Source organism: Vulpes lagopus, chromosome 1, assembly GCF_018345385.1.
Source record: "Vulpes lagopus strain Blue_001 chromosome 1, ASM1834538v1, whole genome shotgun sequence".
Classification (NCBI taxonomy): Eukaryota; Metazoa; Chordata; class Mammalia; order Carnivora; family Canidae; genus Vulpes; species Vulpes lagopus.
Window position 1 is genome coordinate 106,133,412 of NC_054824.1, and position 25,038 is coordinate 106,158,449.

General features: G+C 56.8%; 1 protein-coding gene across 9 annotated transcripts in view; it reads left to right on the forward strand.

Moving 5' to 3' along the window:
• CTIF (cap binding complex dependent translation initiation factor) overlaps nucleotides 1-7,979 on the forward strand; it is a 284,428-nt gene extending 276,449 nt beyond the window's left edge. For all 9 annotated transcript variants that reach the window (XM_041761893.1, XM_041761927.1, XM_041761937.1 and 6 more), the window contains 2 exons: nucleotides 2,267-2,320; nucleotides 3,952-7,979. In XM_041761893.1, coding sequence (XP_041617827.1) covers nucleotides 2,267-2,320; nucleotides 3,952-4,167 — 270 coding nt within the window. In that variant the 3' untranslated portion in view covers nucleotides 4,168-7,979. The remainder of the gene's footprint in view (nucleotides 1-2,266; nucleotides 2,321-3,951) is intronic.
• Nucleotides 7,980-25,038: the final 17,059 nt, after the last annotated feature.

Genomic DNA, 25,038 nt, shown 5'->3' on the forward strand with positions numbered 1-25,038 from the left:
TTGGGACTCCTCCCGGGGCGGGCAGATGGGTGCAACACCACAGGAGATGGGAAGAGGTAAGGACGACAGGCAGAATTCGGATTCCAAGCTCTAGCAGGAGGGTCCTGTTGTGATTTCACCTCTGCTTGAACACGTCACACCCGAGTCAAAAACCTTGACCTTACTTCTCATTCGGGGAACAGGGATGCTCACTCACAAAGCGCCTTCCTCGTGGACTCTCCTAACCCTCCACCCTTCCTTTATTTATTTTTTTTTAATTTTATTGATTTATTCATAGAGACAGAGAGAGAGAGAGAGAGAGAGAGAGAGAGAGGCAGAGGGAGAAGCAGGCTCCATGCAGGGAGCCCGATGTGGGACTCGATCTCTGCTCTCCAGGATCACACCCCAGGCTGCAGTCGGCCCAAACCGCTGCGCCACCAGGGCTGCCCTCCACCCTTCCTTTAAAACCAGCAAACATAAAGAAAATACAACAATGCAAGAATTATACCAACCCACAGCGAGTGAATCCTGACTGGCCAGGAGCCAGGCTAGGTGTTAAGGTGGCAGTGGCAGATACGAACACGGCCCCATCCTGGCCTTCAGGAAGCAGGCAGCTCACACTGGAAAATGTCTTTCCACTTGTGTGGAATGCCGGGCCGATGGGAAAGCCAGGGGATGAGAAGTGGGAAGGGACACCAGGGGCTGGGGTGATCCAGAGGCTCTAAGGAAAGGATAGGCCCTGAAGGGTGGGCAGGTATGGAGAGATCCAGCAGAGGGACAGGTCGCCTGTGGCAGATGATCTAAACACAGGATTGTCCTGTGGACGTGATGATCGACGTGGCAGGGGGATTGTGGTGGTCACCAGCCCCGGGGGGGCTCGAGAGAAGCAGCACCAGCCAGTCAAGGGGACAGAGAGAGAAGAGTTGGTCAGCCGGGCGTGTGGAGAGCAAGACCATAGACCGTAGAGCTTCTCCAAAGCTGTGCCTCAGGAAAGTTTCTACTGGGAATTAAAATGGGGGGGGGGGGGAAGAATTTCATGAAAAAGCAGAAAATAGCAAATACCAGTGAGGATGTGGAAAAATCAGAACCCTTGGACATGGCTAGAGGAGATGTAAAAGAGAAGTGGTGCAGCCACTGCAGTTTGTCAGGTCCCCAAAATGCTCACTGTGGAGTTACCGTGTGACCCAGCCATTCTCCTCCTGGCGAAGTCCCCCCTTGGAACATCGAAAATATGTGCCCCTACAAAAACTTGTACACGAGTGACCGCAGCAGCAGCACTCCCGCTCACCAGAACCATGGAAACAGCCCATATGTCCTCAGCTGCTGAATGGACCAACAAAACGTGAAATATCATTCAGCCGTGAGGAGGAACGAAGAACTGGCCCACGTGACCCCAGGGTCACCTTTTAAGAAGCCACGTTCAGCGAAAGAAGCCAGTCACAAAAGACCACATGGTGTGTGATACCGTTTGGGTGAAATGTCCAGAATAGGCAAATCCACAGAGACAGAGGTGCTTAGGGGTTGCCAGGGGCTGGAGGGAGAAGGAGGCAATGGCTAGTGGGTGCATAGTTCTTCAGGAGTGGGGGCAATGGAAATGCTCCAGAGTTGGGTAATGCTGACGACCCCATCACCTCACGAAATATATTGAAAGTCACTGGGTCGTGTACTTAAATATGGCGAATTGGACGTTGTGTGGACTTGCATCTCAGTTGAGAGAGAGAACGAATGAGGCTGAGGGACGGGGACGGGCCATGGCCAGTCCCAGCGCTGAGCATCCCAGTCAGGAAGCAGTCGCAGCCTCTGGGTGAATCAGCACAGCCGTGGTTTTGCAGACGAGCACTCTGATTTCTGGAAGTCCTCGTCTAGCCTGGGCTCAGGGGTGCCTGAGACCATGGTTGAGCCTCCTTGACCCGTCCTCAGACAGTCTTTCTCCTCAGTGCATATCCCCAAGGATTTTCGCTGGCCGGTTGTTAGAGTCGAGGATCCCAGCATATTGACCACTGCCTTCAGACCTGCCCGCAGCCTTGTGCGGCCGGGACCCCTAACCCAGCCTTGGGCTCCCAGGCTTCTTGACCACAGTGGTCCTCCAGCTGCCCAAATCCTGCCAGAGAAATCACTGTGTCCTTGCTGCCCTCCAACCTCCATGGGCTCTCCTGGCCCTCCCCTCCGGCACGTCTGTTCCTGGCTGCATCAGGGCTGGGGCTACAGGGGAGAGGAGGCCCAGCTGCAGTGCCCGGGAGCTAGCAAGCAGCCCCTCAGTCATGTTCTCTGCCCCTCTCTCCTACAGCTCTTGCAATCTCAGGACGTGAAGGAAGATGCCGTCCTGTGCTGCTCGATGGAGGTAGGCATCTCTGACCCCAGACCCAGTGAGCCCCTCACACCTTCCAGTTGGGGCGGGGGGTGAGGATCCCTGGGTGTACCTACAAGTCCCAGGCAAGGGTGCAAGACAGGGCTGGTGGGGAATGGCTTCCTGAGATGACATGGATCCAGAATTGTCAACCCAAAACCAAAGTCCATGTTGACGGAGTGACCTGCCCACCACTAGCTGGAGGGAGAGATGAAGGACCAAGCACTGGCACCGTACACTGTCCTTCTGTCCCCAAGACCCACTTTCTCCTTATACCAGTCACCACACAAATGACCTAAGAGATTCCTAGTGGCCCCCATACTCAAATGTCTCTCTGGGCTTTGCTGGTGTGGGATCTGGGGAAGATACCTGAGGCCCAAATCCCCCACGTGGATGCCCTCTGCTTCAAAGCACCTCCTTCGGAGATGCCACTCCTGTTTCCAAAGTCTGGCCACTACTCCTTGAAGATTGAAGCGTTCCTCTGGGACGCTCCTCAGGGGCAAACCTTGCTCTGGGGGATCAGCCCAGTCGGTTAGCACAGAGGACACTGGAGACAGGTGCTTCCAACCCAAGCACCCAGGGCGTTTCCCGGCCATGTGAGCGCACTTCTCGCGTGGCCTCTGCCCGGCCTCCGAGGCCACTCCCAAGGATCTCAGTGGCCAGAGGTGCTGTGAGTCTGGACAATAGCCTCGGGTCTGACAATAGCCTTGGGTCTGGGGGATGGCCACCATTCGTTTGTGGAGACATGGGACTTGGTGACAGGGAGATAGGGTTGAAGAAGGCATAGCCCCTGCCCTCAAATAGCTTCTGCTCTGGCTGGGGATAAATAACACGGTGTAGAGCCTCCATCCCTGAGGAGTCCGAGGAGAGGGATCGGGGGTCCCAGAAGGTCCACCTTTATGGTGAATGCAGGGTCTTGAAAAAATGATGAGACAGGGACAGCACAGAGATGAAGACTGAGATAATGTGTGGAGGCCCTACAGGGGCTGCTCCCCAAGGGTGCGCTGAACCGACTCCTGGGACTCCTTCTTCCCTACGGCGGATTTTCAGTGTCATCAGGGTCCTCTGTCTAGGGCGGGCCCTCCGGCTGGCCTTCTGCCCCAGTTCACATTTCTGTCCTGTACTTCATGTCACAAGTGTGGGCAGAGGTCAGTGCTGGGGTGGAGAGTGGGATGAGGGGCAGGGAGAAATGGGAGACCTCATCTCTGCTCTCAGGTTCCGTGCAGAGACACACATGATAATGAGCAGGCTGGTCTCCAGAGAGACGCCCTAGCATGTGAGATTAACAAGGTGCAGCCTGGTCACCCTTGAGGGGATGGGGAAGGCTTCCCGTGGGAGGGGAAGCTCTAGGGTGAAAGAAGTGGCATGGTCCGGGTCAGAGCTCTCCTCAGCCCCGGGCAGCTGGCAGTAACCTCATCCGTCTTATTCCTGCAGCAGATGGGTCGGTAAATGGGGGCTTCCACCCATCCGCCCACCCTCCCATGGCACACAGATGCCTGGCCTCTACCTTCCAGAGAGAATCCAGTTGCTTCCCGTCCCTGCCCCCAGCCCTCCCAACCAGGGTTGCGAGGGGGGCCGTTCCCCCGGCCCAAGTCCTGCCCTAGCCTGCGCTTCTCTGCCCACAGCTGCAGAGCACAGGCCGGCTGCTGGAGGAGCAGCTGCCCGAGATGATGACCGAGCTCCTGGCCAGCGCCCGCGACAAGATGCTGTGCCCCTCGGAGTCGATGCTGACGCGGTCGCTGCTGCTGGAGGTCATCGAGCTCCATGCCAACAGCTGGAACCCTCTGACGCCCCCCATCACGCAGTACTACAACAGAACCATCCAGAAACTGACAGCCTGACAGCCAGGGGGCCTGGCGGGCGGCCCGCGGGCAGCTGGGGCCCTGGTACACGGGGCCAGATGGACAGGCGGGAGGACAGGGGTGGCCCTGGAGGGAGAAAGAAATGGGGAGGAAGCAGGCAGTGCCGGCGGCCGGTCTGGAGCCAGACAGGGCAGGAGGAGCGCCCCTCACCCGAGCCCCACCAGCCCCAAGCATGCGGCAGCTCACGCCAATAAGGGAAGCATGTTTCTTTCTCACGGTGGCCTCACCGCGTCCCCACCCGGGCCCCGCCCCCCCCCCTCCCAGCCTGCGCGTCCCCCCCACCCCCAGTCCCCCACAGGGCTTTGTGCGGGGGGGGGGGGGGGGGTGGGAGGGGGGTTGTTCATCTCCATGACTCCTTGCCCCCCCCCGCCCCCCCACCCCGGCGGCGGAGCTCGCCCGCTGGTACCGCCTGGGTCAGAGAGGACCTCAGAAGGCTGAAAAAGTGGGTCGGAGACGGGCTCGCATTGTTCTTGCTGTCAGCCGCCGTCGCCAACTGGCAGCAGGCGACGTCGAGCAGATGTCCGGGAGGACAAAGGCAGGCACGGTCCCTACCAGCCGCCCGTAATTGACGGCCTTTGTCCGCCAGGGTCGAGCCCGAGGCCGGGGGCTTCTCTACCCCTCACGCCACACCCTCCTCGCTTCCAGGTCCTGTTCCATGTGCCCCCCACCCCCTGCCCCCGGCCCTGTCCCCAGCCTCGGGCCCCAGGGGTGCAGCACAGGGAGGGGAACTGGGGTTGGCGGCTCTCCTTGTCCTCTCGGGTTCAATGGTTTTATTTTCAAAAGTCAGCTGCTCTGAAGTCTCCTCTATCAAGGAGATGTGATGACACAGTCAGCGCCACCAGGACCCCCTGATTAGTAGGACATCAGACCCGGCCCCTTCTGGAAGATCCTGGCCGCAGACGGCGTGCCAGTAGCCAATTAGGGTAATTGGAAACTTCTGACCCGGCGGGAATCCCGTTGGAGCCCTGTGCTCCTCAGCCCTTGGCTTCCAGCTACCTTCCTCTAGCTGTGTTCTGTCAAAGGGCTGGGACTGTCGCGGGCCCCCAGGGGTACGTTAAACCCCCCACCCCCGCCTGGCCTGGGGTGGGAGTGGGGGGCATGTGAATGGGGCACAGGGCAAGGCCGGCAAATGAAAACCAAAACGCTAGGTGATGCTGCCCGCATCACACACGGGTCTGGTCCAAGCTTGCTGGGGGGACAGTTGCCGTGGGGGGCTGCCTGGCACCCCCTGGACGTGGAACTTAGCTACAGGGGCTGTGTTGCCGGCCTCGCCTCCTCCAGGAGGGATCTGGAGGCCAAGGCCCCCCACAGCTGGGCGGTGGGTGCTCCACGAGGGCTCTGGGCCCTGCAGCCCTGGGCTGTGGGCCACGGTGCATTCACTGAGTCAGGAGCAGGACAGAGGGGACCAGGCAAGGCCGCCAAATACTCCAAACTCCAGGCTGGGAGCAAGACCAGCGTTTCTTGGAAGGGCCAGGTCCTAAGGAGAACCCTTTCTCTGTGGGAGGAGGGTACAAGGCAGGCTCTAGGAGAATGGGTTTGGGGTTGGTACAGGCCTCTGCCCAGCCCTGGCTCTGGGGTCTGGACCCCAGCCTTGATAAAACCACATAAAAAAGACGTCAGAGCCCTGCAGCTTCCCTTCCAGTGGCCAGTCACTCCCTGAGTCACTGGAGGGCCCTGGCTGCCTCGTCCACTTGGGCTGCCAGGGGGTAGGGGCTGGAGGTGTCCTTTTGGGGACACCACTTCTGGGAGAGCAGGCAGGGTGGGGCGGGGAGCAGGCCCCCAGTCTACCCTGGCTTCCCCCACCAGCTGCAACCTGCCTGCCAGCCCCGGGGTTGGGAGCCTACTGGCCCTAAGGGGACACGTCGGGGGGACACAGGTTTCCCTGGAGCGGCTCTGGAGCCTCTGCCAAGAGGCCCATGCTGGCCGGGCCCCTGGCCTTTGCCTCTTCCCCTCCTCGAGCTTCTCCTCACAGCCTTTCCCCCCTCAGCAAGCCCTTCAGCCCAGCCTGGGCCCAGGGACACCAGGGGCTCTGCGGGAGGCAGGGGGAAGAGCTAGACTGAGGCTCGAGGGCTCAGACAGGGCCCCGGGGACCTAACTCGCAGCCTCGAGGAGTCAGGCCACCCCCCCCAGGCCACCTTGCTGGCAGCCCTCAGAGAACCGTGCGTGTGGGCTGACATGGGCCTAGCTCCCCGTGGGTGCGGGTGCAAGTGTGTGTGTGTGTGTGTGTGTGTATGTGTGTGTGTGTGAGCACATCTGAGAACAAAGCAGGGCCCTAGAGGAAACAAGAGGCCCAGGGGAATGGGGTCTGCTGCCCTTTACGTGGGGCCGAGAGCGAGCATGCAGGGGTTGATGCTTCCTGCAGACCAAGACTGCGGCCCTCAGGCCACTGCGTCCTCACGCCCCTTCCCCCCGAGGGCCTCCTCAGTGGTCCTGCCCCATGGCCACCCCTCCTTGACTGTTAGGACCAGAGTATGAAGAAGTAAGATATAAATATGTATACATATATAAATATATTTTTAATTACGTGTCGTGTCACAGTGGTTCCAGACGTACGGTTTGCCGAGTTTATCCCACTGCTTGAAAGTGCTTCCTGGCCAATCCAAATAACAATTTAAGCTGTTTTTCTAAATGCAGGTTGCTGCTACTCTTTGGGATATGGAAGGAAAACATTTAAAAAAAAATTTTTTTAAAGGAAATAACAGTAAAGTATAAAATCTGTGACTCTGAGGCCGCCTCCCAAGGGAGACAACTCAGACAGGAACCCAGGGGCAGGAGTGGGCGCCCCACAGACCCCAGCCCCTCCCCGGGCCAGACACCCCCTTCGGCTGAGCAAGGAAGGCCATATCCAAGTTGACCTCTGAATGTACTCGATGGGAGGCAAAACTGGATATTGCATTTCTGAGGCTGGCCCCGCGGCTTTCTTGGCGCAGTGAGGAGGCGAGGTCGGCCATCTGATGTTGATCCTGTCTCCGTCTGTCCCCCCTGCCGGTCAAGACCAGATCGTCATTGTTTTCCTCTCAGGCGGCCAGCCCGCTCGCTCGCCACAGCCCTGCTCCCCTTGGCTTTGGGGCTTTGCCTGAGCACCAGGACCATGGCCCCAAGAAGGCTCCTAACCTCCCCGGGATGAGGTGGGGTTCCCACCATCCTCCGTGGGGATGTGCGCCCCAAACCCAGTTTCGCCTGTTTGTCCTCCCTCAATCAGTCTGTAAACCCTCGAGGTTTAGGCACCGCCCTGTCCATCCGTGTAAATGTAAATGTTGGCCGAGTCGGTATTTATTCTAACTTTTATTTTATTTTATTTTCTCTGAGGGATGGGGGTGGGTGTGTGGGAAATGTACCGCTGATCACACCCCAGGCAGCTGTAGGGGCGGGCACCCAGCCGGTCAGGTCGCAAGGAGCAGCCCCACGGGGCCACCCCAGACGCCGCCCCGGACACCTCGTTCCTGTCTCTTCTCTGGCATCAGGCCCCGGCCAGCATTGCCCTGTGGACGGACTCTCAGGGCCCGCCCTGAGTGCTGCCCCCCAGTCCTGCCCCTGCGCTCTATGGGGACCTCTGCCTGGGCCTCAGGGGATGCATGTCGGAGAGAGGACCGCCCTCCTCTGCTGGGGACCCTGGCGGGAAGGCCTGTGCACCTGGCTGGAGCAGCAGGGGCCTGGCTGTGGGGCCTGCCCGCCTGCGCGCAGCAGAATCCTCCTCACGCGACCACTTACCCTCCCTCGGTATGTCCTGCTTTCCAGCTGAACCCAAACTACAAGTGGGTTTAAAAAATAAACACCAAAAAACCCAAAAATGCCCCGAATCTGTGCTCTCTGTGTGTTCGGCGAAGGAAACCCTTCCCAGAGTCATCAGTGGCCTGGGGTGGTGCTGGCAGAGACCTCCAGGGGGCCCTGCCCGGGCGACCAGCTGTAAGATTTCCCGCAGTCTGGCCGTCTGGGAGCACGGGGGACGGTCAGGGGCCTGGGGGAGGCCCGGAGGACGCAGCGCCCAGAGCAGCCCTGAGCCGGAGCTCCGGCCTCACCCAAGGCGCACAGTCAGGCCAGACCTGTAAAGAACAGCATCCTCACTCGCAGTCGGGATTTGCCTTGCCGCACGTTTAACGGGCCCATCCCCCAAACCTACCCCTTCCTAAGGAACACAGATGCAGGGGCATCTGGCATTTGGCGAGGACTTCATTTAGAAAGACTGAGACTTGAGACCAGAAGCTTCTAAAAGTCAGCAGCAAGTGGCTGTCCAGTCCCAGTGGGTCAGACCAGTGTTTTAATCAAAGGGACCCAAAGGGGCCCAGTGATTTATTTTCCTGTGATGACATGTCCCTTGTTTTGCACAATGCCTCCCATGGCAAGACACTGGGGACACCGCCTCCTGGTAACAGATGCCCTGCGGGGTTCTTTCTGACTGGAACTTGCCAGTCTTTCAGCTCCTCGGGGCGGCAACAAGCACGTCCACGACTCCCCGCCCCCTCCTGCATCCCTGACCTGGTCAAGACGGCGGCCAGCCCAGCCCAGGGGCCTGGTGGGGGCGTGTTGTAGTTGGTCACTGACTGCTCCGGAGTCCTGTGAGACTGGGCAGCGACAGCCACAGGTGCACAGATGGGTCGAGGGAGATAAACTCTCCCCTGAACAGTTGAGGCACATGTCAGATCAGTTTCTAGAACAACACGGCTTACATACGTGCGAGGTGCACAAGTGGGAAGTGGACGTCAGCAGGATCGGTGTCTGGAAGTGGGGGACAAGGCGGGCCGACCTCACCCAGCTGTACACAGAAGGCAGAGTGGAGCTTTTCCTGGGTGGTTCAGTCCCCATGCCAGAAGCTTCTGAGTTATCAAAGGCCACAGAAAAGCATCATCCAAATAATAAAGGTCTCAGTCCTGCATGTCGCCACCATCTCTGCCAATAGGTGTGATCTGTCCTCCTGAGGGAAGGTCTCGTGGAGACCAGGCTGTGTGGGAGGGACAGTCTGGGACGAATAAGCTGGGACGCATGCACAGTATGTGGGACTGGTGCAGCCCCCTCACGTGCCAAGGGAAAGAGCAGGAAAAGAAGGAATTGAGAGGGAATTCCTCACTCTTAGCATCTGTCATCCTCGTGGCTCCCAGGGCGTCACAGCCTTCCATGAACCGTCTCAGGTGGTTCGGCCACATAGGTGGGTATTTCTGATTCCCATTTCACAGATGAGGAAGCTCAGGGAGGTGACATGAGTGACACAAAGTGAGGGGCCCCTCGGCGGGTGAGCCAGGGGCAGCAGGACAGGAGGGCGGCCCTCCCCAAGCACAGCCCCAAGGGGCCCTGGTGGCACCAGCCAGACGGAAGGAGTGGCGAGCTGCCCAGCAGGACCAGAGGGCCGGCCGACGTGGTGTCCCCGTGTGTCAGGGCAACATAGGCTGTGACGAAATCCAGGGATCCGGGTGGGGTGGGGAGAAAGAGTTGCATGTTGCAAACTCTGCATGTTGCAGAGTTTGGTGCTATTACGTAAAAGAACCCTCTGTCATAGGTGCCAACTGTCCCCACCTGGATCTCCAGCACCTGCTGGCTCTCAGGGGGATGGGAGGCGAGGGATATCTTCTTAAGGAGGCTTTTGAGTGGGGACCTGGTGTCCCAGCTGCCTGGGAACCACTCAAACTACCCATGGCAGGAAGACACCCGCGTACACCAACATTGTCAGAATTCTGGCCTTGGGGGGCCCCTCTTCTAATGGGTGGGGACACACGCACTGTGGGCAGTAGGAGAAAAGGGACTTACAGTCGCCATCCATTTAGGCAGGGATGTAGTAGACAGGGAACCACGACGGGCGGCTCCCATCACGCAGGGTTGATGTCTAGGACAGCAGGCGACCATGCTGGTGCCTCACCCCTTCCCCAGGACAAGCTCGGAGCTGGCGAGAACCATGCCACTTCACGGAACAACCGCCTTGGTGCTCATTCTCCCTGTAACCTAAAGAAATCCAAATCCTAACAGAATTTTCAATGTGATGGGGAAAAAAAAGGAGGGGTAAGAAATGGCACTCCTCGTCTGTTGGCAGAGACCCGGTGCCCGAGGAGCGAGGGCGGAGCTGCCCGCTTCCTCCCCCCGAACCACACTCGGCAAACTCTTCATCAGCTGCCAGAGCGGTGAACTGTGTCTGTGAGCATCTGTGCCTTAATCTCCACCAATTTTACGCATCCCTTAACAAGATGTGTCCTGAGGTATCTGAAAAGCTTAGGCGGTGTTATTCTGGAGGGTCCGGGAACATTCAGAATGTTCCATATAAATTAATGCCAATCGCTTCTCCACTCTATGCCAGGCCAGCTTATGCGAGTTCTCACAGGAACGCTCTACTCTTCCAAAGAGCAAGGGAAACCCATTTGGGGATTTGCCATCCTAACTGAAAGGTCAGCACATTTACCATGGGGGGTAGGAGGCCAGGGAGCAGCTCGAGGGTACATGCAGCAGAAGGTATTCCACGGGCCCAGGGCCATGTTAGGACTTCTGAGGGCCCCAGGCACATAGGGCTCTGTAGACCCTCCTTCAAATACCAGAAAAATGTATTTGATCACTACATGGGTATGAAGACAAATATATTCATGTTACTTATTAAAATCTTTTTTTTTCAGCCTAGACATTCATTTCTTAATTGTGATTTTTTTTAAAAGATTTTATTTATTTATTTATTTGAGAGGGAGACAAGCAAGGGAGACAGAGAAAGAGTGAGAGTAAGGGGGCGGCGAGCAGAGGGAGAAGCAGACCTCCCGCTGAGCAGGGAGCCCGATGTGGGGTCCCAGGACTCCGGGATCATGACCCGAGCAGAAGGCAGGCACTCAAGTGACTAAGCCACCCAGATGCCCTCTTAATTCTGATCTTAAAAAAAAAACAAAAATATTTTGCACTCTCCAGAAGGTATCGTGTGCCCTGGGTACCTCAGCTCTGTGAGGACCACATCCCTGAGGAAGACCCCACCTTTCCCTGATACTTGCTGGCATCAGGCTTAGCAAAGCAGAGGGTGGACAGCGGTGGTCAGCAGAGCAGGGCATCCGAGGTCTCCCAAGGAAGCCGTCAGCCTCTTCTGGGAGCAGATACAGGAGTGCTTCTCCTGCCCCAGCCCAGCTGCCAGGCAGACGGCCCAGAGCGCGTGGCAAGCAGCTGTGTCTGCCTGGCCCGGGACACTGGCCCAGCACACCCAAGTGGCACCCAGCACTTGATCCTGTCCACACCACACACCACATCCACACACATTACCTTGTGATGGGCTCACCAGAGACCCTGGAGGGAGAGAAGTAAAATCCTCCCACCCATTCTACACCAGGGAAAACTGAGGTTTAGAGAAACATCGTGGTCAAAGGGTGCTTTTTGTTTTCAGATACGTGCTCTGCTTTGACACTCACAGCAGCCCGGCCAAGTGACAGACACTTTTGATTCTATTTTAAAGATAAGAGAAATAGGCTCAGCAAAGCAGAGGACCAGGTCATGTCACGTGACCCATAGGCACAGAGGTCATGCCTTGCCTTGCTGCCTTCCTCGTCCTCAAGACTGCCGGGAGTGGGGCGGGGGCATGCCTGGGGACCGGGCTGGGGATCCAGATTCCTGACCTCCAGGGCCCACGGCCACCTTTGTGCCCAAGTCCCCTTGTCTTGCCGTGTCCCCTGGGCTCGAATCGCTCCCCCAGCTCCCAGGGACGAGCAAGGGCTCAGGCCAGGGTGCTTGGGTGCAGTGGGGGTGCAGCAGGGCAAGGAGGGCCACAGCCCTCCAAGGTACACAGAGAGAGGTTCACGGCCTGGCCCGTAACCAGGGCTTTCCCATCTGACCGGGGCCAGGCATAGATTGTGCCTTGACCTTGGCTCAGAGGAAAAAGGGAAATCCTGGCCCGGAGGAGGGGAAGCAACTCCTGAAGCAGGTCAGGACAGGGGAAGGTGCTCAGGGTGGGTGCACCTGTGTGTAGCTACATAAGCAGCAAGCTTGAAATCTCACATGCTCCTAATCAGAGGCTCACTGCTCTTCCAAAGGGCCTGTGGCTGGACCGGGCTTTGGATGACCCTGGCTGTCTGGCACAGGATCAGGCCTAGGCTCTGGACCAAGGGCAGTGGTTAGAGGTACCCTTGTGCACCTTCCCTTAGTGTTACTGCCTCCAGGAAGTTCTCCCTGATGGACCCTCCCCAGTAGGACCCCACAGCTTCCAGGGATGCTCCCACCATGGCCCTGCTCACTGTGCACGACCACGGACATGTAGGTGGCCAGTGCCCACAGACTGAGCTGACCTCATGCCCTGTGCATCTCCAGCACCCAGCCTGGGTTCCTGGCCCAAGCAGGGGCCAAACAAGCACATGGGGGACAAGTGGGTGAACTGCGACAGTGAGGTCCAGGTAACAAGTGACCGAGGAGTGGGCAGAGGGAAGAGCTGAGCTACCCAGAGCAGGAGAGGGTGGGGGGACCCCACGTGGCACAAGGACTTCCCGTGGGGAGCCCTGGAGGCAGCCTTGGGGCCCTGAGCTCTAACAGTCCGGAGAGGCCTCAGGTGGGGGTTCTTCTGTGCTTGGGGCCAGAGCCACGGCAAGGACAGCCAGGGCCTGTGTAAATGAGAAGAAGACGCCCTTCCTCCCTCAGGGACTCGGTCCTGGCCAGGCCCCGTGAGCCGCCACAGGTGCCCTCAGCGGGGCCCTTGTGTGGGACACAGCCTGTGCACCGTGTGTGAGGTTTTCTGGGGGTGGGGGTGGGGGTGAGGGGTGGGGGTGGGGGTGTGCATGCGGGGGTGTCCACGGGGAGGTGTGCACAGCCAGGGTAGATGCTATGTGTGCATCTGTGCTGCAGTGTCCAAATCCCCCGCTGGTTGGCCTCTGAGCGAGGAGGGTGGGAGGCAGAGGCATGAGGGTCCCACGTCCCAGAACTAGAAACGGGGTGACTTTCAGAGGAAGTGACATGGTTTCCTCCTGCCCCCAGGGACGGGCCGATGGCAGTCCCCGGCTCTGCCCCCAACCAGCGGATGGTGCAGGCTGGGCAGACCACACGCGGGCCCCCCTCCGCCCAGGCCTGCCCCCTCAGCGCCCAGGCCGCTTAGTGGGGGGAAAGGCGGGAGGGGCTGAGAAGAGGAATCTGGGAGGGAAAGTGTCGCTCAGGGGCTGGAGCTGCCTGGCCTGAGAAGGCCGAGGCCCAGCCAGACACCGGGTGGCGGGGGCGGCTCTGGCCCGGTGCAGCAGGTCCTGGCTGGGAGCCCGATTCCCCCAGGAAGGGGCCACACGGGACCCCAGGCAGACTCGACTGCCGTCCCCCAGGACGCTGCAGCCCCCCACGATGGGACAGGCCCGTGGGTCAGCGGCCTCCTGCCCCGGGAGCCGAGGGCCACGCGAGGGCCCAGACGTCCAGGCCACCTGAGGTCTGGGAGAGGAAGCTGCAGCCGCTGCGGCCCCTGGGGCCTCGCGTGTCCCTGGGACACCCCCACATGCACACCCCCACCCCCACCCCCAGAAAACCTCACTGGCCTCGGCCCGGGGGCAGGGCAGTTGCCCCTCCCAGGCTGTGACCCTCCGCGGCCACGGAGCTGGGCTCCCGGGGTCCCCGAGACTGTCTGCGGCTCTGGGCGCCTGACCTGCGCAGGGGTCCTGAGCCACACCTAGCGGGGAGAAGAGAAGAGCCCCCCAAGGGCCGCACTCAGACTGGGGGGCACAGGCAGCCGGCTGGCCTTTCCCCGCGGGAGCTCCCCGGAACACTGGCCTCCCTGCAGGGACTCCTGTCCTCCCGCCCCTGCCCAAGGCGGCCCAGCGGGAGGGGGCCGTGGGCCGGGGGGCGCCTGGCACGGGGCGCGCGTGTCCTCGCAGCGCCCACGCACCGTCTCGGGGGGCTGGACCCCCGCGAGTGGGCGGCAGGGCCCCCGCTCCGTGGACAGGAAGGCCGGCAGGTGTGGGGGGAGTGGCCGAGGGGCCACACGGACCAGCCCCCCAGGAAGGTCCTGCGGGAGCTGCGCCCCCACAGCGCGGGGACAGCCCTCCCTTGTGCTGAGGGCAGAGCTCCCATCAGGGAACCCTGTGTCCCCTGGGGTCCGCGTGCTGTGCCAGAGCCATGGTCCTTCATCCCTCCTCACTCCACGCCTCCCTCCAGGTACTGCGGGCTGTGGGCCCCGGTGGGGATCGCCCCCCACCTTCCCATCTTACAGATGTGACACCGAGGCCCTGATGGGGAAGGTCCCAGGGTAGCAGCTACCGGGCACCGACAGCGCTTCCGGGCATCTCACTGCAGCGCCGGGTGCTCTCTCCATTTCACAGAGGCTGGGAGCGGTCAGGGAGCCCCAGCTCCCCGGCCAGGAAGACGAGGGGCATTCTGAGGGGGCCCTTGCTGGGGACCCCAAGCCCCAAACCTCACTGTCCCACACCCAGCCATCGAACCAGGTACGTCCACTGAGAAAGACAGTGTCTCCCAGTCACGTCTGCCAGGAGAAGCCTGGTGAGGCCGGCAAGTCATTCAGGGTTTCTGAGCCTCAGTTTCCTCTACGGAAATGGGGGTACCATTGTTTATCTTCCCTCTTTCTGGGAGAGGTAGAGGAGCAATGCATGGCCTCCAAGCCCTGCACGAATAACAGTGCTCTTCCCTCTGGACCACCAGGCTCCCCACCTCACTGGCTGCATGTGGTCTTCATCCTTTCAGGCAGGGGAGGTGCACTAAGGCTTATCCAGGATAGGCGTTGGGTGGGATATGGGTGAAGCTGGAGAGCTTTTGAAATTGGAACTTTGAGCATTGGCCTGGCCACCTCCACAGAGGCGCTGAAGGGTGAGCTGATGTGTCACCCACACCTAATCCCCCCCAGCATCCGTTAGCTGCCCCTGAAAGCCTGTTGGGTGCAAGACACAGAATGGCGTCTCCCCTAGGAGACAAAAGTCCCTTTCCTACAACCAGGGCCACATCATGTGCTGGGTCAGCCCCCCAGCTGCAGTGGGGCCCCCCACTGCCATCACCAGAATACGCAGCTCTGTGCACTCACCCACCGCATGTCATGGTGCCCTCTTTACAAACCAGTTTCCACAACCGGGTCCCCCAGTGTGTCCTCATCCTCAGCACCGACCTGGTGGACATGGGATGTTAGGTGAGGGCTGTCCTGTCGGCTTAATTGCCGACACTGGGTGCAGAGGCTGGGGGTGTGGCCAGCGGACGACAGGGAAGCCGCTTGGGCACTGGCTTGGGCACCTTGCCCCAAGGCCACACCAGGCCTCCAGTCCTAAGACCTGGAGTAGCCTCCAGTGGTAGTTCTGGTTCCACCCCTGCCAGCTAGGTGCCCGTGGAGGCACTGCCTCTTAGGGCCTCAGTTTCCCCATCTGTAAATGAAACATGAGTATATTCATTAAAATATCCTTTCTGTGATTCTTGAGTTATTTTTGCTAATTAGCAGGAGAAAGAAGGAGGGAAGGAGAAGGAGAGAGAGAGATTAACAGATTTTTTGCCTGAACCCCCCCAGACTCCCAGATTCCCTCAGCCCCTTGATTTAACCTCCCTCCTGATGCACCCCTCCCAATCTAGTTTGTACCCAAGAGAGCTTTTAAATTTCAGATCAGTCAGCCAAGCTTCCACAGGCCTCAGGAGAAAAGCCCAGTAACAACGACACCCAGTAGGCACAGGGCCTCGCCATCATGGGGAAGCAGGGCTTGTTCCTGGAGCGGGGCTGGGAGGATCACCCAATGTCCCTGGACCCCCAAATCAATTCTTTAGCTACTTTTGTCTCTGGCATCCTCCACTGTGTCCTGGGCCAATCCTCCCCTTCCATCCACTCTCCTTGGCTGACGCTAAGGTCCCAGGTGGCCCAGGACGGTCCTTGTGACAGGAGGCACAAGGTGGGTCCTATCACTGTTTTGTGAGTCGATACAAGGCATCGCCCCTTGAGAGGGGCCAGGAGGGAAGGCCCAGAAATGGGCAGCTGAAGGCACCAGCAGTGTGGCTCCCACACCCCCACCATGGGCTGCCCCCCAGCCCTCCCTGGCCCTTGGGCCCCCCAGCCCTCCCTACCCCATGAGCACCCCCCAGCCCTCCCTGGCCCATGGGCACCCCCCCAGCCCTCCCTGCCCCGCACCCCCACCAGCCCTCCGCGCCCGCAGCGATGGTGGCCCGGGCCTGGCGGCGTTCCTGGGCTGCTGCCTTATCGATCCTTGGCTCGGGTTGCGGGGGGCTCTTAGTGGGGCGGTTCCTGGGATGGCTGTGTTTTAACCTCTTGCCCTGGTGTAGACTCGGCCGGCTGCCGCTGTGGCTGGACCAGGAGGAGATGGAGGCCCCAGGCCCGCAGGCAGGCTCTGGGGCCGGCGGACTTCCAGGAACAGATGCTGGGATCACCCGGCGGCTCCACGGCCCCGCCAACCTGCCTCCCTCCAAACCGGCCCGGTGAATTATTAAAGATGCAATTTCCTTTCATCTTTCCAGTAAAATCGTTCCCTGTGCCGTGATGACTGCCTTCCTGTTACTGGCTGGGCAGGGGCTTTGGCAGGACCCTGGTTCACCCCACTCCCTCCAAAAGCCTGGGCCCTCCTAGGAGGCTGGAGGGGGCTGACCCCTTCCTCGAGGGTCCACGAAGCCCAGGAGTGTTGAGAAAATGGGTGAGGCAGAGAGAAGACTGGGAATCACAGAATACAAGAGCCTGCTGTTTCACAGCTGAAGGAGAAGGAGCCCAGGGAGGGGTGGCAGGCAGCCCCAGGTGGCACAGCAAGCCATTGTCAGAACGGGGGCTAGAACCCAGGCCCCAGTCTCCCCGCTGACTGTCTGTCCTTCTCCAGCTCCAGAACAGCCTCAGGAGTCCCAGCCCTCTCCCCCAGGATGAGCACCTCCACCCCACACTTCCTGGGACAGGGACTTAGGTCAAGCTCCTCACTGTTTCTAGCCATCAGTCTCTGAGTGCAATGGACAGTCGTTGCTTGTCATTTACCATCCAGTCCCCAGCCTGCTGCATGGGCTCACTGAATGTAAAACCATAATTCTTACTGCCCTCTTGTCAGTGTTTATTGTTTCGGTTTTTACTGTTTACCCCTGGCCATCCTGGCTGAGGGACTGGCAAGCAGATGGCTCTTGTGGTTCTGGCCCAGGCCTGCATCACCCAAGCCCCAAGCCCTCCACCTCAGAGCCTCTCCAAAAGCTGCCTCCCGGGTCACCCCAGAGACACCCAAACACTTTTTCCTCTTCCTGTGCTCCCCCAAGGCTCTGCTCTGAAAAGATGCTTGGAAAGTTCTTCAGGTGTCCAAAGAGAGGGCGTGCCCTGTGCCCAGCCATAACCCAACTGCTCCGGGGCTCCAGATGACCCCTGTCTCATAGTCCAGGGTTCAAGTTCCCTCAGCCCAGGCAGAGGTATCCCAGAGGGGCCCTCAAGGCCACCCACTTCCTCCTCACCTCTTGGCCTCAGCTGCACACAGCCAGGCTGCTGCAGGAGAGTGGGCCCCAAGCCTTTTCTCCATGACAGAACAGAGAGCCTCTTCAGAAGAAAGGCTTCAGAAAGCCTCCAAGGACACAGTGGAAAAGCCTGCTAGAGATGCAAACCCACAGCCACCCCTTTCTTGCGGCAGGAAAGGGTTCTGAGGCCCTCGTCAAGCTCTGGCTCAGACCCTGATGGGCCCGGGGTCAGGTCACTGACCTTTGCCCAGCGCTTGCTCCAGCGGAGGCCCAGACTGGCTGGTGGGCCTCACCCTTCCCTTACCAGACACGTGGTCCTAGGATTCCCCAGCCCTTCTCCCAAGCCCTCCTTGCTTCCCTCCAGCCTCTGCGAAAATGGCCAACAGGTCCAGAGAGGACTCTGAGACCTTCTTCACCCACCTTAGTGTTGGAACCGGCTGCACAGCCAGCTAACCTCTCCTGGGCCCTTCTGCATGCCCGGCACCAGGGTGGGCCCCTTCACATTCTACCTTTCACTCAGTTTTATGAAATGTGACCTGTGTGGTAGGGCCCATCCCCTCCACTTCACTTAGCATACAGCGAATCGTTTTAAAGTAAACAACTAAAAAAAGAAAAAAAAGGGCAGCCCAGGTGGCTCAGTGGTTTAGCGCCACCTTCAACCCAGGGTGAGATCCTGGAGACCCGGGATCAAGTCCCACGTCGGACTCCCTGCGTGGAGCCTGCTTCTCCCCCATGCCTGTGTCCCTGCCTCTCTTTCTCTCTCTCTCTGTGTCTCTCATGAATAAATAAATTTAAAACAAAAAAATAAAAAAATAAAAAATAAAGTGAACAATTCAGTGGCACTTAATACATGTCCAATGTATCACCACCTCTGCCTAATTCCACATCCTATTCATCATCCCAAAAGGAGGCCCAGTACCTATTAAGCACTTTCTTTCCATTCCATCCTCCCCAAAGCCCTTGGCAACCAGCAATCAGCTCTCTGTCTCTGTGGATTTACCTATTCTGGATATTTCATATAAATGGAATCATGCCATATGTGGTCTTTTGTGTCAGGCTCCATTCACTCAGCATAAAGTTTTCAAGGTCCATCCACCTTGAAGCATCCGTCAGGAGGCCTCCATTCCTTTTTATAGCTGAATATTCCATTATGTGGTAGAGTGCTTATCCATTCATCCTTTGGTGAGCACTCCCATCTTTCAGAGGGGGAGACAGGCTCAGAGAGGTGCATGGGGGAAGGTCCCCTTCATCCTCTGGTCTGGTCCTCACAGGCAAGGACCCCACCTGTGCTTCCCGCATACCTAGGACAGGGCGAGACCCTCAGAAAGTGAACCTGATTGCCAACAGCAGAAGTGCTGCACCAGGGAGGTGTGATGTGCGGTCAGGAGGCCTGCCTCTGAAGCCGGTTCCCAGGTCCGAGGCCTGGCTCCGCCCCTCACTGACCACCTGGCCCCACCCCTCAGTAGCTGGCCCCGCCCCTCACTAACCTCCTGGCTCCGCTCCTCACTACCTGTCTGGCTCTGCCCCTCAGTAACTGTGTACCGTGTTTCAGGCCAGTCATTCAACTCCTCTGTGCCTTTGTCGTCTCATCTCTGAAAGGGGGGGGTGACAATAACAATACTGCAGAGGGTGTTGCAAATATTAAATGAGCTACTCCTGTTTGCAATTCTGAAAAATGAAAACTAGTCTATAGCGACAGAAAGCATCTCTGTCAGTGGCTGCCTGGGGGTGGGAGGAGGGGTGTGGAGGGAGAGATTCCAAAGGAAGGGTTCTGAGGAAGTTCTTGGGGCAATGGATTCATCCAGTGCATGAACTGCAGTGATGATTTCAAGATTGTGTATGTGTGTCAACATCTATCAAATGATACACTTTAAATACACGTCATTTATCATCTATCGACTCTGCCTCAGTAATGCTGTGTAAAAATCTCCCCTGAGCTAATCCATGGAATTAGCACTGGGTGCAGCCCGGTGAGAGCTGTGCGTTCTCCTCTCCTGGCCCTGCCACCAACAACCCCTACCCCTGCCAGGGCTCCCCCTTGTCTTTTCCTCATCAACATTTCAGGGTGTCCCAAAGCCCCCACAGGCTCTAGGCAGCCAACCCTGTGTCTGCTAACATGTGGGTACCTGCTATCAAACTCCTGAAATTCTTCAAGGGCGATTGCTCAACAGCTCCCCCTTCCAGCACCCCTCAATTCCCACCATCACCTCAGCTGCCTGCATCTACTAACCCGGGGACTCTGTCCCAGCTCGATCCTCATCACTCACTACCACCAGATACCAATGTTTTAAATATCACCTGGTCTTGGAGCACCTTCACTCAAGATCCGGCCACACAGTTGGGATACCGTGGCCACGGCAGGCCCCTCCCAAGCCCGGGTGTCCTGCGGTGCCACCATCCGGGAACCCCGCCACAGCAGAGGAAAGGAAGCCCCGAGAACATCAAAGACTCTCAAAGACTATCTGGCCCAGGGAATAATGAGTCATGTCATATCTGCATATAGGTTATTATTTGGTTTTCTTGGCTTTTCGTAAACATTTCCTCTTCCTTAAACTGCTCGAAACTCTGAGCAAAGGACTTTAGCTGAACTGAGAGGCAAAGAGAGTGTAGACTTTGACTCTATTTCAGAGGCTGGGCTTGGGGGGGAGGAAGAGAACGAGTGCAGGGGGCAGTACCCCGGACAGGGGGCCTGGCGTCCTCCTGATACGTGCCCTTCCCAAAGGACACCTGTCGGGCTTGGATAGGATGCTGCCCCAGGTCAGGAAACGAAGCACTGCCCTCGCTGTCTTCTAGGGCTACGTGAGTGTGCTATGGAGCAAGGGAGTGTGAAGGACAGAAGAAGGAGACAAAAGGACATAGGCATTCACTGGCGGTTCACCGGCCCGGGGAGAGATCCTGGGAGCCCAGAGCCTACAGAGCACTTGGGTCTTTTTGCATCCAGAGGCGGCTGCAGGCCTTGTAGCCCTGCCCTCACCTCCTCCACAGGGGACCTTCCACCCTGCCTTTGCCTGCTGGGCAGCCGCCTTCCCCAGCACGGAAGGGAGGGCTGGGTTTTGCCCTGCAGCATGATGGGGGCCATCTCCACCCTCTTATCTCAGTGCCTTCATAAATACCAGGAGGCAGGCCAGAACAGAGGTTTGAACCCTGAGTCTGGGACACAGGGCGGGCAGGGTGGAGGGCAAGCTGGGCTTGGCCTGCCTTGTCCTGGGCACCCTTTGGTTTTAGTCTGATTTACATATGGGGGCTGGTGACAAGCTACTTTAGAAATCCTTGAAAACTACTGGCTCGGGACATTTTAAAAATCCTATAGAAATTCCTATCCTAACACACAATATTCCTGTAGGCACACGTGCTGACAAGTGACCCAGAAGGTCCCCCAGAAGCAGTCTGGGCAGGGAGAGCCAGAGCTGCCTGAACCAAGAAAGGTATCCCAGAATGCCCCCTTGCCTTCCTCCCGTCCTCTTTCCATCAGGGGCTCATGGGCTCCTCCTCCTCCTCCTCGAGGCTTTGAGGTGGTACCTGGGGCCTTGGAATTCCCACACACCCACCCAGCTACCCCGGCCTCATGGGGTAGGTGCCTCCAAACCAAAAGCTGCATGTACATGCCACTCAGCAGCTGTGATAGCATTCCTGTCGGAAGGAGAGCTCCATTTTTCATAGTCCTTTGGCAAGTGGCCCCCTTCCCACCTACCCTGCTCGGGCTGGGGAAGAGGGTCCCCTTCATCCCTGGCCACCTCTCCAGCCACACACCCCCAACAATCTATGGATGATTTCAGGAAGCTCCTCCCTGGCAAGGGGAAGCCATGTTGGGGACAGACCAGGCACCAACCCCCAGGCCCAGGCTCTTTGGACTTTTCGGGATCCCAGGGCTGTCTGAGAATCTGAGGAATACTAAGGATCTTTTTTCTAGAAAAACAATCACACACTTGCAGTCTTCTACTTTAATTTCAGAAGCCTTTCAAAGACAGCCATCAGTACCATTTGTATCCTCAGACCCCAGCTGATGGCACTGGAGCCCCTGGCATCAAAGCAGCCCAGAATGGTTTTAGGTGGCAGGGAACTGGGCTAGAATCACAACACACAGAAGGTGCTGGATAAGCTTGGATGAGTGAATACACTCCCTCCCTGGCCGTGGTGTGGGAGGTGAGAACAGTGACCCAGGAGTCAACAACCTGGCATCTCCGCCTCTACCATAAACAACTTTGGGGCTTGAGTTTTTATTTATTCCTTCAAAGTTTGCCCACTCACTCTGTGCCCAGTAGAGGGATATGGCGAGGAATCAAACATGGAGACTTTTAGATGTGTTCTCCACCCTTGCGTTGCCTATAGTCAGCAAACCATCATCCAGAAAATTAACAAGCAAGCACAGAAATAAATATGTACTTTTAGGAGGTGGGTAGGACTCCTGACCAAGCTATGGGGCTTCCGGTTCCTCACGTACACAGTGAAGATAAGTGGAGCTATTTGCTATGTTTCTAAGATGAAGAAATGACACCACTTTTGTGAAACACTCAGCACCCAGCCTGGCGCAGGAGGGCTCCGTCCGCAGGGGGGTGTGGCGGAGAGAAGTAGGCCCGCCCTCCCTGTGCTGCAGAAACCAGACCACCAGCAACCTGGCCTGTCCAAACTCTGGCTGCACCGTTAGGCAGCATGGAGGGCAAGCAGGCGCCCAGGACGGGGGGCGGGGGGAGCGGGGGGGCACTCCACTCAGGGTGAGACTGGCCCTTTGAAGGTGAGGTTAAAGCTGTGGACTAGAATTGCATTTTTGCAGGGCTGGGTCCTAAGGGCAGTGCAGATTTCTACTTGTGGCTTCTGTGGATCAACTTTCCCACCAAAAACAACTGAAAAAAATATGAGTAGAATACATTTTTAAAATTTGTTTGGGGCCATTATAGAGGCCATGATCCAAAAGAGAAGAGAAATCCAAAGAGATGAGCTCAACATTTTGGCCTCTCCCCACCACCCCTCTCAAAGTAGCCATGAAGCTGAGAATATGCAATTTCATGGGGTTAGGAAAAAGGGTGAATGGAGTTCATATATCTTCAAGGACGAGGAGCAGCCCTTATTTAAAAAAAAAAAAAAAAAAAAGAAAGAAAGAGAAAAATCTTTTAGTTGGGACCCTTGAAAAATGCATCAGAAATAGATCAGCCTTCACAAAATTGAACTTAATTCCAGATTGGCTTAAAATGAGCTGCATGTACTCTCCCTTCCAGAAACAAGGGTAAATCCTCTCTGGGCCATCCAGCATCTCACACTATCTCTGTAATCTTTCCATACACATGGCTGGCAGTCAACAAAGCTTACCAGGCATACCAGGAGACAAGATCATATGACGGAAACCATGAGGGGAAAAAAAAAACACAGATAATAGCAACAGATGTACAGGAGATCCAGATACTAGCATTTAAAATAACACTTTAGAGATGCCTAGTTGGCTCAATGGTTTGGTGCCTGCCTTTGGCCCAGGATGTGACTCTGGAGACCCAGGATCAAGTCCCACATGGGACTTCCAGCATGGAACTTGATTCTCCCTCTGCCTGTGTCTCTGCCTCTGTGTGTGTCTCTCATGAATAAATAAATAAATTCTTATAAATAAATAAATAAATAATAAAAATAAATAAATAAAATACAATAACACTTTAAAATAACTGTGATTAATATATTTAAAAATCAGATGAGATTAAAAAATAAAGTAAAGAACTAGAATTTTTTTTTTACAACATCAAATGGAAATTCTGGAAAAGAAGAGTATAAGAGTCATAATTAACAATGTAATGGTTGGGTTTTAATAGCAGCTTGATGCAGCTGATAGAGGATTAGTGAGCTGGAAAACAAGGCAGCATAAAATATTGAACACTGAAGTACAATGAGAACATCTGATGGAATGCAGAATCAGGGTCTAAGAAAAAAAGCACCTTTTCAAAAAAAAAAAATCTCTAAATTTGCACCTTCCCCCCCACAAAGCAGAGTATACATGGTGTGCATGTTCAGCGTTCCACAGTGCTGTGTGTGTGTGCGCAACACATGTGCTGGTGGACAATATATAATAAAGAGTACACCTGTAAAATTTAATTAAAGCATTTAATTCCATAAAAAGTAAGAAGCTGGAAGCCTCACGCATCAAATAGAAGTTCCATGAGACTCCGCGGAGTACCCGCCCGGGGCAGAGAGTGGGCTCTGGAACCTGTTGCCTGAATCCTGCTGTCTCCTACTGTCCCGTGGACCTTGGCCACGTCACCTAACCTCTCAGAGGCTGCTTCATCCTCTGTGGGGCCGAGGCAGCATCGTCCTGAGGATTAACGGAGGCCACACACGTGCCTGATTCCCAGTGGGCTCTTCACAAGCGATAGAGAAACCAATGGCTTTGTTTGCATCTCCAGGAGCTGACTTCTCCTGGATCTCTCTCTAGCCCTAGAGCTGTGACTCCAGGAAAATGTTTCCATTTCAGGTCCCCCATCCCACCTGAGGGAAGCATGTGATACAGTCGTTACACCTGGACAGTCCTCAATGCAATGTTTGCTTAACAAACAAACTGGGACAACACTTAGCAACTAGGGAATGGAGAGGGGCTTTGGGTAGAGGATTCTTCCTCAGGTTCCTTGACCCTCAGCGTGCGGGGGGCCTCCCCAGGCCCCACCTGTGCCTCTCACCTGGCTGACCACCCTGATCAAATCACTGGCCTTCTTTCAATTCCATAACTGATCGCTCTCCTTTCTGCCTCACGGCCTTTCCCATGCCGTTCCGTGTGCCTGGCAGGTGCTTGTCCCTGCCCTTAGCACGCCCCACTCCGGCTCATCCTTCAGGTCTCAACTTACATCCCACATCTGACAGGGGCCTTCCCTGACCATCCCAGCTGAATTGCATCCCTTTTCCTGACCATACTAAGAAGTCATGTTGTGTTATTGCTTGTCTATAAATTCCCTCTATGGCTGAAGACAGCTTCTCTGGGCCCCTGAATATTATCTTCCCTCTGAGTTTGAGCCCAGGAGTGTCATCCCCCGGTTGTCCATTCACAACACGTCTCTGGAGCATTGATTCTGCTCGGCATGGCAAAGGCACTGGGGGTGTAGGGTGAACAAAAGAGACCATGTCCCTACCCTTGGGGATCTGGAAAGACACAGACACAAACAAACACAAAACCTGCGGGAGGTGCTACGTGCAACTGAGGAAAATTCATCTGTAAAAGGAGACACAGAGGGGCCACCAAGAGGAGAGGTGCCATTGAATAAGGAGGGGGCACACACCAACCCCTCTGGTGGGGCGATACTCAAGTACCCTGCAGGGAAGGCTGGTGCTGGCCACGCACAGAGAGAGGGGGGCCGAGCCTTCCAGAGTTTCAGAGTAGAGTTTGTTATGCTTGGCAAAATAGGAGATTGTGTTTGTGTTTCTTTGGTTTCCAAAGCAAATTGTCTCTTGTGATTTAATAACATAAATCAAAAGCCTGAAAATATGCATACCCTTTGACCCATAAGTCCACTTAGGAATCCAGCTGCAGGAAAAATAATGTATACACATATTATTTGTGTATAA